The sequence below is a fragment of the Pantherophis guttatus genome, chromosome 2 (genome assembly GCF_059756535.1).
Source record: "Pantherophis guttatus breed Tessera chromosome 2, ASM5975653v1, whole genome shotgun sequence".
In the NCBI taxonomy this organism is placed as follows: Eukaryota; Metazoa; Chordata; class Lepidosauria; order Squamata; family Colubridae; genus Pantherophis; species Pantherophis guttatus.
Genome location: NC_142064.1, coordinates 15265996 through 15279433, shown reverse-complemented (window position 1 = coordinate 15279433; position 13438 = coordinate 15265996). Strand labels below are relative to the sequence as shown.

The following is a 13438-nucleotide window of genomic DNA, read 5'->3' as shown; positions in this document are numbered from 1 at the left end:
CCACTTCAAAAGGGCTGCAAAGCATTATGAAGTGGTATATAAATCTAAGTATATACCATCTATAATAATATAAAATGTTATCTAATTTTAAGTTCTATTTAATTGGGCCAAACTATGTTATAATAATAATTTTAATTAGCAATTTTATGATGTTTGTGTATCTATATTTTTCTTGACTGTACACCGCCTTGAGTCCTATGGGAGAAAGGCGGTATAGAAATATAATAAATAAATAAATAAATAAATAAATAAATAAATAAATAAATAAATAAATGCTATTGCTATTATTTCTCTCTCAGTATATGCACTTTTATATTCTTTTATGCCCAAGGAAGGCATTACATAACTCAGAGAAATGAGGATTTTCAAAGATAACTGAAGAGAATTTTTAGATACTTATGAAATTTTGACACTCGGTAAGTTTATTCAAAAAGGCAAAGAGAATGTCTCTTGCCAGATCCAGCTTTTATATTAGGCAATGTGAAGGCAGGTCAGGAACAGAGCAGAAGATACAAAGGGCAACTCAATTATTTGTAAATGCATGACTTGAGAAGGCACTATATGGAATGGATAAAAGCTAATAAAAATGGTCAGATTCAGATAGGCTGCCTCAGACAAATGGGCTTCTTTGACTGGTATGACTTATTTCTCTACCATTTCTTACTTGACCAAGAGCTAAACCTAATAGGGCACCCTTTTAACTTCATAGATACGTAATGGTTTTCCTAATTCCTAATAGTCAGGGAGGTGGAAAATAATTGACATAGTCACAGCACCTACCCCCGCACAACAATGCAGCAACACGGCAAAACTGGAAGAATGTTGAATATATTAAGCCATATTATAGCAATACCCTGCTTGCATTATTTGTCCCCATTGTTTGTAAGACAAACCAGGAAGTGTGAACATAGTTCTAGGTTTTAAGTCATATTATGCTAACATGTCCATTAAGGGGGAAAAGATAAGAATATTAGAAACAACTGAAGCAAAATCTGACATAAAATATCATGGACAATTTGAAATATCTAACCAATTGCTGGAAAAACTAGGGAAGCCTGGAGTTGCAAGGATTTTAGTAGAAGTTTAGTTGAAGTTGCATTTAATTAGTAATGGAGGTGCTGGTGATGGAATGAAGAATGAGGACTTTCCATATTTAAGATGTTTCTCATGTGATAAAAGGTAAGAAATCAGTAGAATTCATCATGCAACCCATTCGTATTATTATTATAAAAGATGTAGAGAAGGAAGGATGGTTAATTTCTCAGCCGGCCTTCACATCTCCAAAATAAGCACTTACCTCCAAATGCAAGGCTGTTCCTTCCTCCTCTTCCACCTCTTCCTATGGTTCAAGGAAGGAGCCATCTCCATCTCAATCAGTTTTCGAGACAGATTGCCTTGTGGTTTCTGTGTCTTACCTATTTCTCCACCCTACTGAAGTCAGAATCAAGCAAGGATCTACTTACTTCTCCCTGTTCCAAAGGTCCGTTCAACTGTAAGTGTTGGGAATGGCACAGGACGGAGAGTAAACTGAGGGTGTGGATATCCACAGGTGGGGGATGGCAGGATTCCTGGATACTGGGCACTTTCTAGTGTTGGCACTGGGATGGCACTGACAACAGCTGGAGAGAAAAATGGAATCCAGTCACTTGTGCTGAACATCATTATGGAAACACAGATATTTATCCCAGAAATTGGGAGGAGAATTTATCAGAATTTTTCCAGAAGGCAATGAACATAACTAATATTCCTGCTTCCTCATATTTTCTCCACAACAGCAACCCTGTGAGGTGAGTAGCCTGAAAAAGAGTGACTATCCCAAGGTCGCTCATCTGGCTTTCATACCTAAGGCAGGACTAGAACTCTCAGTCTCCTGGTGATGGGCCCAAAGTCACCCAGCTGGTTTTCATGCCTCAGGATGAACTAGAACCCATAGTCTCTTGGTTTCTACACTGGTGCCTTAACCACTGGACCAAATTGACTAATATCAGTGATGTGCAGGGAAGCTGATAAATATTGTGGTTTTATGGGGGAAGGTGCTATTTTTGTCAGGCTGGCACTGGGTGAGGACTCACAACATGCCACTTGACAGAAACATAATTATGATTTTAGAGATTCCAGCTCCCACTCTCCTGCTGTCTTGAAGAAAATAAATCTAAACTAGGCCATCAAATTAAACTCAACCATTTAAAAGAAAGAGACACATGATGGATTAAGTCACAGTTGAAGTTGATGCAATTTATTATAAAAACTGATCAATTAGTGCTTATTTCTAGTTGAAAATGTCTTCCAAATTAAGAGCAAAGCGTGATTTAATGGCAACTAGTAATTGGAAGATACCCAAGTGCTATCAAATCAATGACTATTGCAGGAGAATAAATTTAAAGTATTAGATTAATTTTCTTTTTTTTAAAAAAAGGGAAAGAAAGGCAACTATCATGTTTCATTGCTTTACTTTATCTCTCTATGTTGGTCTGTTAGAATTAGAGCAGTACATACTTCAGTTACCTCTCAGACACCAGAAAAGAGAGAGAGACTGGTAGGTAAAGTGCATTTCAATTATTCTGCTCTGAAAGTAGCATTACGGTTAAAAAAAAGTTTATTTTTTATTTCATATCCATAATCATTTCAGGGTCACTGTGATATAGTTATGCAAACTATTATCGCTAATAATATGGCCGCCGCACTCAAGGGCAAACCAGTTTAATGGTTTGTCTCCCATTAGTGTGTATTATTATAAGTGTTTTATGAATATTGTTATTGCTGTGTTGCTGTTAAAATTGTTAAGAAGAAATAAATGTTTACATTTTCTGAATAAGTACATCCATTCAGTTCCACTTCTGTAATACAAAGGCAGTTCTTTAGGCAGTTTTAGCTTTGAGTAAAACTACAGTTAAAAATATCAAACATAGTTCCTCTAGAAAGGCACAACAATTAGAGAAGAAGGATAACACAAATATGTGCCAACTATTATCTGCTAAGCTTCAAATTGTGAATCTGCTACAAGATAACATCTCCCAAAGATGAAGAGAGAAACTTCCATTTGATGGGATGGACTAGAAACAGAGAAACTTTCTTTGAAAATTTGTAATTTAGTATTGTGTCCTCGGCACAATGCAGTTCCAGGGATGAAAATTATATTCATGTCATAATCCTTGGTAATGCTGGTAGAAAACTCTACTGACCCAAATTCCCAGGAATCAGACACATTTATTTAGCGTATGGTTGGTCACACACAGTATTAAAACACTTCATTTTTACAGGTTAAAAACAATTAAAGCAATAAGAAAGCAATAAGAAAACCTAAAAGGAAAACAGAAATAACATTTCAAAGTTTAATGTCGAGTTTGGAGATCCAGTCAGTAGCTGCCGTTGTTATGCAGAGGAAGTCCCTAGAATCTCCTGGATACCTTCTGTTAGGGCATTCCCTCACTATGTGCTGGATAGTCTGTCGGGGGCCCCCGCAATCACATTGTGCTGAAGGTGTCTTTCCCCATTTATACAGGGAGTCAGCACACACCCCATGAGTTGTTCTAATTCTATTATATGTCACCCATATGTGTCGGGGTAGGCTAAATCCTGGAGGTATATTACTAGGACTGATATGCTCGGAGACATCTTGGGGGGAACAGCTATTCCATGCCTCCATCCACTTTTGTGTGGTGTTCTGATGATCGGCCATCAACTTACGCACTGTCAAGATTGGTGGATTTCTTGACTTTAATCGGCATCTTAAGAGATCAGGAATGTATCCATGTATGGGTAGAGAGGAATTTAACAGGATCTTACTATACTCCCGAATGAGAGCTTCTTGTCATCGTAAGTGCAGGGGGAGTATGTGACTAAGAACTGGTAACCAGTAACTAGGGGTAGATTTTATGCACCAGGCACAAATGGCATTTGAAAACTCTACACCTGACGTTTGGGGAGAGAAGTTGAGTGCAGAACTTTTCATAATTTCTCCAGAAGGAAACAGGATCCAAAAATTTCCCAGGGAAATTCCCAAGTCTCCCTCAGTAATGGCATTTGCATTGCTATTGCTTGGTGGCACAGTGGTTAGAGTGCAGTACTGCAAGCTACTTCTGCTGACTGCCAGCTTACTGCAATTTGGCAGATCGAATCTCACCAGGCTCAAGGTTGACTCAATCTTCCGTCCTTCCGAGGTTGGTAATATGAGGACCCAAATTTTGGGGGACAATATGCTGACTCTGTAAGCTGCTTAGAGAGGGCTGTAAAGCACTGTAAAGTGGTATATAAGTCTAAGTGCTATTGCTATTGCAACAGATTCATGGAGACTGATTGTTGGGGGCAATATGCTGACTCTGTAAGCCACTTCGAGAGGGCTGCAAGGCATTACGAAGTGGTATATAAGTCTAAGTGTTATTGCTACTATTTCTCTCTCAGTATATGCACTTTTATATTCTTTTATGCCCAAGGAAGGCATTGCATAACTCAGAGAAATGAGGATTTTCAAAGATAACTGAAGAGAATTTTTAGATACTTATGAAATTTTGACACTCGGTAAGTTTATTCAAAAAGGCAAAGAGAATGTCTCTTGCCAGATCCAGCTTTTATATTAGGCAATGTAAAGGCAGGGCAGGAACAGAGCAGAAGATACAAAGGGCAACTCAATTATTTATAAATGCACGACTTGAGAAGGCACTATATGGAATGGATAAAAAGCTAATAAAAATGGTCAGATTCAGATAGGCTACCCCAGACAGATGGGCTTCTTTGACCGGTATGACTTATTTCTCTGCCATTCCTTACTTGGCCAAGGGCTAAACCTAATAGGGCACCCTTTTAATTTCATAGATACTTAATGATTTTCCAGTTCCTAACAGTCAGGGAGGTGGAAAATAATTGACATAGTCACAGCACCTACACCCACCCGCATGTTGAATGAATGCTTCATCGCAACAAAAGTGAAAGAACATCACGCTCAGCTTTACAGTGTGTAAAGCAATTTCCCTTCTACTTTCAATAGCAAATTCAGTGGGAGAACAATGGGAAGAGGATAATTCATTCATCCATCCATCCATCCATCCATCCATCCATCCACCCATCCATAAATAAACAAACAAACAAACAAATAAACAAACAAACAAACAAACAAACAAATAAATAAATAAATAAATATTTTTAAAATTTATGATGCTTAAACCTACCCTTGGAAATAAATGAATGAATGAATGAATGAATGAATGAATGAATGAATAAATAAATAAATAAATAAATAAATAAATAAATAAATAAATAAATAAATAAATAAATAAATAAATAAATATTTTTAAAATTTATGATGCTTAAACCTACCCTTGGCAGAGATACAACTAAAAAAATATGCAGCCTGGTTGATATTAATGAAGGCAAGTCTAGATCCAAAGGTGCTTTTTCAGGAGGCAATTGGACTTTATAATTTCTTTTGATGACGTTTCACTTCTCATCCAAGAAGCTTCTTCAGCTCTGACAGGATAGTGGGGAATGGAAGGATTTATATTCTAAGCATTACTCAGGTGACCTCCTGAGGACACAGATAAACCTCCAAGTGCTTCAGTGACCCTCTAAAATGATGCAAATGACTAGCTGTCTGCAAGGAATATAAATCCTTCCATTCCCCACTATCCTGTCAGAGCTGAAGAAGCTTCTTGGATGAGAAGTGAAACGTTTTCAAAAAGAAAAACAAGGAATTCCAGGTGCCTTCTGAAAAAGCACCTTTGGGACAACCATGACCTGGATGACTGAGAATCTCTTCAGACTTTTTGCTAGAGCTAGAGTAATTATTTTAATTAATATTACAACACATTAAACTCCAATTTTACTAATCAAGAGTCATAGTCAATGCTGGCCAGTTTTTTTGTTCATATAATTTCAGAGCTACTCATATAATTTCAGAGCTATTTCAGGATTTGAGAATCATGGAAAGTGGTATCTAATTATGAAATACTCGTTTGTGATTTTGTTTAGTTGGAGTTAGAGTTTTTCCTAATTTAAGCAGTCCAAAACCATCCCAAGTCTTTGTGACACAGCATCTACTATCCCAACAATAATTGGCATCACTAGCATTTTCTTCCCATTTTTCCTGTCCCTATTTGCAGTTCTTTGTATTTTGTAACCTTTCCAATTCCTTGTCTTCAACATTACTGTCTCTTGCAATGACTTCAGCAATAAAGTGTGCTCTGTCCTAGGTATCAACCTGTCTGAATTTTAAAATCCCATAACTTTTGGTCTCATTTCCAAGGACTTTATATGTGATTTCACGCTTCCAGTAATTCTTATTGACTGTAAATTGGCACTTCCAACATAAAAGTCAGTGCAGTATTTTCCCAACTTCTTAATGTCTTTTTTTTAAAACTAAGCTATGCAATTTTGCTGTATTCATTTAATGTATGATCAACTGTTTCAATACATAGTTTGGCACAAGTTGCATCTACTATCCTAGCTGGGCGTTTTCATTTCTGTCTCGAAGAATAATAAGTAATAAAAACAACTACAATAATTCTATTTGTCTAAATGAATATCAGTCTAATCAACTGGCTGTTGACTCTAATGATTGGGTCATAGCCAAAGATTGATTATGTGCCATCAATTCCAACCTAGTTCCAATTAGAACTAAGGAGAAATATCCTGACAGTGAGAACAATTAATCAGTGGAACACTTGCTTTCAGAAATTGTGGGTGATCCAACATAGAGTTTTTTAAGGAGAGATTGGACAACTGTTTGTCTGACATGGTATAGGGTCTCCTGTTGAAGCAAGAGGTTGGACTAGAAGACCTCCAAGGACCCATCCAACTCTGTTATTCTGATATTCTTTTTCAACTTATTGTCAACTCTTGGTTACCACGTAGATAACCATAACCAAGGCCCCAAGAGGTATTGAGGTACCACTCTAAATATATCTTGCTCCACGTAGAGAAAAATTAGAATGATCAAGTCTAGTAGTATTAACTTCTCCAACCAGAGCCAGCAAAGTTTTGAAGTAGTAGTCGATCAACTAGTAGTTCTATCTCTGTATTTCCCAAAGTGTGAGGTGTATCTCTCTTACGGAGGTGCAAACAAAGTCCAAAGGAGGTGCAAAAATGGATTTACAATAAATTACAATAAATCTACCTTCCCCAAATTTTCATTGTATTGTTTTTTAGAATAGAATAACAGAGTTGGAAGGGACCTTGGAGGTCTTCTAGTCCAACCCCCTGCTTAGGCAGGAAACCCTACACCACTTCAGACAAATGGTTATCCAGCATCTTCTTAAAAATTTCCAATGTTGGAGCATTCACAAGGTCTGGAGGCAAGTTGTTCCATTGATTAATTGTTCTAACTGTCAGGAAATTTCTCCTTAGTTCTAAGTTGCTTCTCTCCTTGATTAGTTTCCACCCATTGCTTCTTGTCCTACCCTCAAGTTCTTTGGAGAATAGAGAATGTTGTTGTTGATGATGATGTTTATTTGTGTTCATTTTGGTGTTTGGATTTTTAGGGTAGGTATGTAAATTAAGATTACAGTAAAATGAGTTGTGGGATGGCAAAAAGTTTTAAGGACCCCAGGGTACCTAGTATTGTACCTCTACTTACTGATAGCAGCAAAATTATACATTTATTTCCATCTACTTCAAGGAGGTAGAATTTTGTTCTTAATTCGGAAGCCAGATCTGTACCTCCAAGACACTAGTCCAAAAAGGAAATCCTGCCATTTTGTAATACTGAACAAATAATAATTGTTCATCTGATGTATATTAAAATCAGGGCAATCTTGCTCAAATGGTTGGGAGTCGAAATTTTAAGCACATTTTATTCATGCTGTGAAATTAATTTAACGACACTTCCAGTCAGATCCTTTCCCTCAGCTAACATGGCAATGATTATTAGGTTCATAACCTATTGAACTGATTGGTGAAAATGCAGCATTTATACTCAGATTGGGCGACTATAACACTTGATGGCATTCTTTGCCAAGAACTCCTAGTCTGAATGTATTCTAATGGATCTACTTCTTCTCTTTTTTTGTCATCTGCATTTTCAAAGAAGGAAAGTTGGGATTCTTCCCCTGCTGCTAAATTCAAGTACAAATTGTCTAGAGCAGGGGTGACAAACTCAAGACCCCCGGGTTTTAGATCTGGCCCACGCAGCCACCCTAGAAACAGCGAAGGACTGGCCCACAATGCCTTTGCCACAGTGCCTCTCCTAGGCTCCGTTTTTGGCTGTGACAGACTCTTGCAGCCCTCTGGCAGTGAAAACAGAGGTTAGAGGGAGCCGCATGGTTTGTTTTTGCTGGCAGGGGGTTGCAGGAGGCCGTCGCAGCTGAAAATGGAGCTCGGAAGCCTGTTTTCGCTGGCAGACCACTCAGGCCACCACAGGTGCCCCTGACACGAGTGACGTCAAGCTGGCCATGCCCCCCCCCTCCGGTCACACACACCCAGCCCCCCTGAGGTCATACACAACCCTGATGCTGCCCTCAACGAAATCGAGTTTGACACCTCTGGTCTAGAGAATTGTAGGCTTTCTTTGAAGAGCAGAAACACAAATAGTGCAAATAAATATTCATACCATGGCCTTTGAAACGATGGTACATAGAGACTTATTTCGAGGAACAAACAAGATGATTAATTCTTTCAGATAAAGCATTTGTGCATCTGAGTGTATGTGTGTACATGCACAGAAAAAGGATAAGATCATGTCATTAAAATAACTGACAGCTGTCTTCAGATTAGCTCTGGGCCTTCTACTTGACAAATGGATAAATAAGTTTGCAACCAGGGAGTGCCAAAGCCGCCTCTCGTGACAGGCTCAGTGGTAGCCCAGCTGATTTATGGTGGCAGAAGTGAACGAAGATACAAATTCATATTGTCCAATTACAAGTTCTGCTGTTACAGAACAATTATAAACTAGAGAAGCAGATCAGCTTTCTAAGCTGTTCCTTTTCGATAATCAGAACCCTTTGTGTGAATACGCCACTTGTTTCACATCTGGGTAGTCTTTTTGATGGTGTTTGGGTGCGAGCTGAATGTTTCTATCATTTTCAAAGTTGTTTTGCACAATTTTATAAAAGTATGCTACTGGCTTGCATTTCCTCTGCTTTTTTCCCACTTAATTCAAAATTTCCACTGTGAGCTATTGATTTCAAGCTTGTTACTTTTAATTCATGTTGTGAGCTGCACAGCAAATTAAAGTTTATTGGTGCAACTGGCAAGAAATCCAGGGCAGAAGCATGGAGGCCTTTCTTTCCCATATCAATATACTCGGTGGTGGGTTTCACTTACCTTTGCTACTGGTTCGCTTGCGCACACGCACCATTTCTGCGCATGCGCAGAGTGTATTTGATGACGTCCGGGCGGGTGGGCGGAGCCTCCCACTGCCGCTACTGGTTTGCCCGATCCGGGGTGAACAGGTAGCAACCCACCACTGGATATACTACTAAAATTCTTATGTCTCTTTGATACCTTGTAACCTTCAATTGGTGCAAAGTGGTTTGTCATAAAATAACAATTTTTAAATCAAAATATCTCAAATGGACTAACATACAGTATATGCCCAAAATCCAAGTCCAAGAGGAACCTGTGGGGTTGAAATTTGGCAAAGTTGTGCCTGCTTAAGCACAAGTACACTTTCCAACTACACTTTCCAGAAATGTGTAGGAAGGGATCAGATTGAGAAGACTGGCCCAATGCATACTGTAAGTTTTTAAATATCTCTATTTCTATAAAATGTTGTTTTTCTATCATACCCATCAATAATCCCAAAGCAGAATTGAAAAAAAAACCCCTGCTTACAATTCACTTCCAGTAACGTATAAAGTGTTTCAGCCATGGTGTATAAGAAGCAATTGCACAGTTGGCTAGTAGATCACCAGTTGTCTCAACCAATTTTAAAACAATTTTGTCTTTGTGGGTTAGTGGAAGGCCTTTTGCTTACCTTATTAAAATAATCAATACCTGAGGAAACTGTTCTTACCAACCTGAATGCCTTTTTTCATTGTTTCGATAAGAGACTTAAATCAAGTGATCCTTAATACAGATAATAATTAAAAGGGAAAGCTGAATCTCTTTTATGCTTTATCCAGCACTAAACAGCTTTTCCAAATAGTTCGGGAGGTGTTTTCTTTGCTTTTTTTTTTTAGTGGCTGTGTGGTGAATAGCCAACCTGCATTCACCATCCTTGTAAATGCCAGATATTGTTGAAGTGTAAGGAACTGCTACAGAGAAGAGGGGGTCAACTTGTTCTCCAAAGGACCTGAAGCAGTCTAAGAAGCAATGGATGGAAACTAATCAAGGAGAGACCCAGGGGTGAAATCTAAAATTTGTTACTACTGGTTCTGTAGGTGTGGCTTGGTGTGGGGGGTTAATGTGACTGGGTGGGCATGGCTAACTTTTTTTTTTTTACTTTTAAAAGCATTTTTTCTACAACCTCTTCGGCTGAAGAGGTTGCAGAAAAAAATGCTTTTAAAAGCCTCTGACGATCAGGCAACTCAGCTGGGATCGTCAGAGGCTTTTAAAGGCATTTTTTTTCCTACAACCTCTTCAGCCGAAGAGAAAAAATGTTTTTAAAAGCCTCTGATGATCCCAGCCGAGCTGCACGATCATCAGGAGTTTTTTTTTTACTTTAAAAAGCATTTTTTTGGCCAAAGAGGTTGTAGAAAAAATGCTTTTAAAAGTAAAAAAAAACAGCCTCTGATGATCGCGCGGGGCATGGAAGTTGGGGCGCAGGGATTTTTGCTACTGGTTCTTTGAACCACCCACCACCATTGCTACCGGCTCGGGAGATCCGGTCAGAACCGGGAGCATTTCACCCCGGGACAGACCCAACCTAGAACTAAGGAGAAATGTTCTGACTGTCAGGTGCACAGCTTACCACCAGATGCTGTGGATGCTCCATTTCATTGGCAACCTTCAGTCTCAAAAGACTATGGTATCGTGCTCTGGAAAGAGGTCCTAAAACATCTGGTGTGACTAAAAAGGCCAATTCGAGATTGGCAATCCCTTCCACATTGAGGGCAGATATATTCTGTCCCCTGCCCAGCCCCCAAATATCGCTGGTTCCGGGACTGCCTCTTTGCCTCACCTGCTGAACAAGTGTCTCTTCGAATTGGAGAGGGTCATGCTGTGTCTTTAGCCTCCAAGATGAATGATTAGAGGTCAAGGTTTCCCAGTCGTTAATGTGATTCCCAAGGCCTTTAGATCCCTCTAAAGGATGCTCCAACACTGGAGGCTTTTAACAAGAGAATGGACAGCCATTTGCCTGAAATGTTATAAGGTCTCCTGCTTGGGTTGGACTAAAAACTCTAAGTCCCTTCCAACTCTGTTATTGTGTTACTCTAGAACAGGGGTGTCAAACTCACGTCATCATGTGACGTATCGTAACTTTTTCTCCCTTTGCTAAACCGAGTGGGACATGGCCAGCACATGACGTATCTGGCCCTTGGGCCGCGAGTTTGACACCCTTGCTCTAGAAGATGGATTTTAACACATATGCTTGGATTTTCTCAACCCCTTTTTTGGCTATCTGATATACTTTTTTCTGTATTTTTTTTCTATATTATTATTATTATTAGATTAGATTTGTATCCCAGCTTTATTAAGTAACTCAAGTTGGTAAACATGCATAATACTCTCTCCTCCTATTTCCCCCCACAAAAACTCTGTGAGGTGGATTAGGCTAAGAAAAAGTGATAAGCTCAAAGTCACTTTAGGCTTTCATGCCTAAGGTGGAACTAGAACTCACAGTCTCCTGGTGATTGGTCCAAAGTCACCCAGCTAGCTTTCATAGCTAAGGAGGGACTAGCTCACAGTCTTCTAGTTTCTAGGCTAGCACCTTAACCATTACACTAAACTGACTCTAATCAATCATAGTGGCTGATATCCCCATTGTAGCATTTCTGGGCATGATCCCCTCTTAGGTGAGTGTGTGAGCAATTGTTGTTGTGGGCAATTAGGACTGTTGTTGGCTCCATACTATATATCCATCAGCTGTACTTCACTCACCAACATGACTTAGGGTAGGATCTCCATTCAAGATGCAAACAGGTAGAAACAATTGTGTTGGAGAAGACTTCCATGTAAACATGTCTATTTATCCAACTGAATCAACATCTTCTTTTAATGACCTCATAATCCCTTGGAGAGGTATTGAGTACCACTGTAAATATATCTTGCTCCATGTAGAGCAAAATTAGAATGATCAAGTCTAGTAGTGTTAACTTCCCCAACAAGACCCAGAAAAGTTTTGAAGTAGTAGTCAATCAACTAGTAGTTCTAGCTCTGTATTTCCCAAACTGTGAGGTGTATCTCTCTTAGGGAGGTGCAATGTAATGGAGCTGAGTATTTACTGGCCGGATGCCCTTCCTGTCACCAATGCGGAGGTATAGTCAGTGGATATATTCTCAATGTGCCCAGAGAGAGAAATATCTGCCTCTCCGTAGGATTGAACTCACGGCCTCATGACTGTGAAGCGAGAGCTCTACCTCTAGGCCACAGCACCATTCTATTTACCCAACTGAATGAAGAGAGTTCTCTACCAACATGACAACACAATGGAATTCTTGTTTGAATAATAGGGTAGATGTTAGGCTTACAAGGATTGCTGGGTTGTGAGTCCATAGGAATCATGAGCTTGGCACGTGTCGCTCGTCGAGCTGCAAGTGAACGTTCCAATGTGGATATGCTGCTTCCCACTTCTTCCGTGTCAGGAACTGAAAGAAAACAAAGCAAAGCTTAAATACATGAGCATAAGATGAGTGGCTATATAAATGCTTTAAAGGACTAAATAAAATTCAAATACAAGCTGTTTGGCTCCTTGCTTCCCAGTCGGTGGAAAGATAAATGGACATGTTTTGTCATAACTTCCAATTTAAAAAGTGGGGGACTCAATCAACATCCCTTCTTAATACTAACATAGAAAATATTAAGGGCCACTTTGGAATCAAATGAATTGCTTCTCATTTTCTCAGAATTGACTTTGAATGCTAATTCCTCTTATAAATTTCTGTCACAGCTCAGTCATGTCTCCTTGTAGCTCCAATGGGAAGTACTTTGCAGAAATGCTGATCGTCTTTCAAAAATATAGTTTGTGACTAGACTTCCTTATAGCTTGTGGAAAAAAATCCACAGCAAGAATGATCATGTTTTCACATGCTAATTATTTGGTCCAGTCAGCATTTGACATTCGGTGGGATTTTATTTATTCATTTATTTAAATATTTTCCCCCAAGCCTAGAAGCCAGGATTCTGGGAGTTCTAGTCCTGACTTAGCTATGAAAGCCAGTCACTCTCTCAGCCTGCATTGTCAGGTTCAGGTGACAAGTCATTCCATCAAATCCTGTTGCTACCAATGGATCTGGGAAAAAAAAAAAGGAATCCTGCACTTGTGGGGAAATTCTAGGAAGAAAAGAAAACATCACCCATCTTGTAGCACACAACTCTGAGTCGCTAACAACGGCAATAAAAAGCGGAC

The 13438-nt window shown here is 39.1% G+C and overlaps 1 protein-coding gene across 1 annotated transcript in view; it reads right to left on the bottom strand.

The window, feature by feature from the left end:
• Positions 1–13438, bottom strand: part of DCC (DCC netrin 1 receptor) — a 1302851-nt gene that overhangs the window by 44562 nt on the left and 1244851 nt on the right. Inside the window, exons 25-26 of the mRNA XM_034401555.3 lie at positions 12561–12677; positions 1464–1619 (exon numbers count right to left, since the gene is read on the bottom strand). Of these exons, the coding sequence (XP_034257446.1) occupies positions 1464–1619; positions 12561–12677 (273 nt within the window). The remainder of the gene's footprint in view (positions 1–1463; positions 1620–12560; positions 12678–13438) is intronic.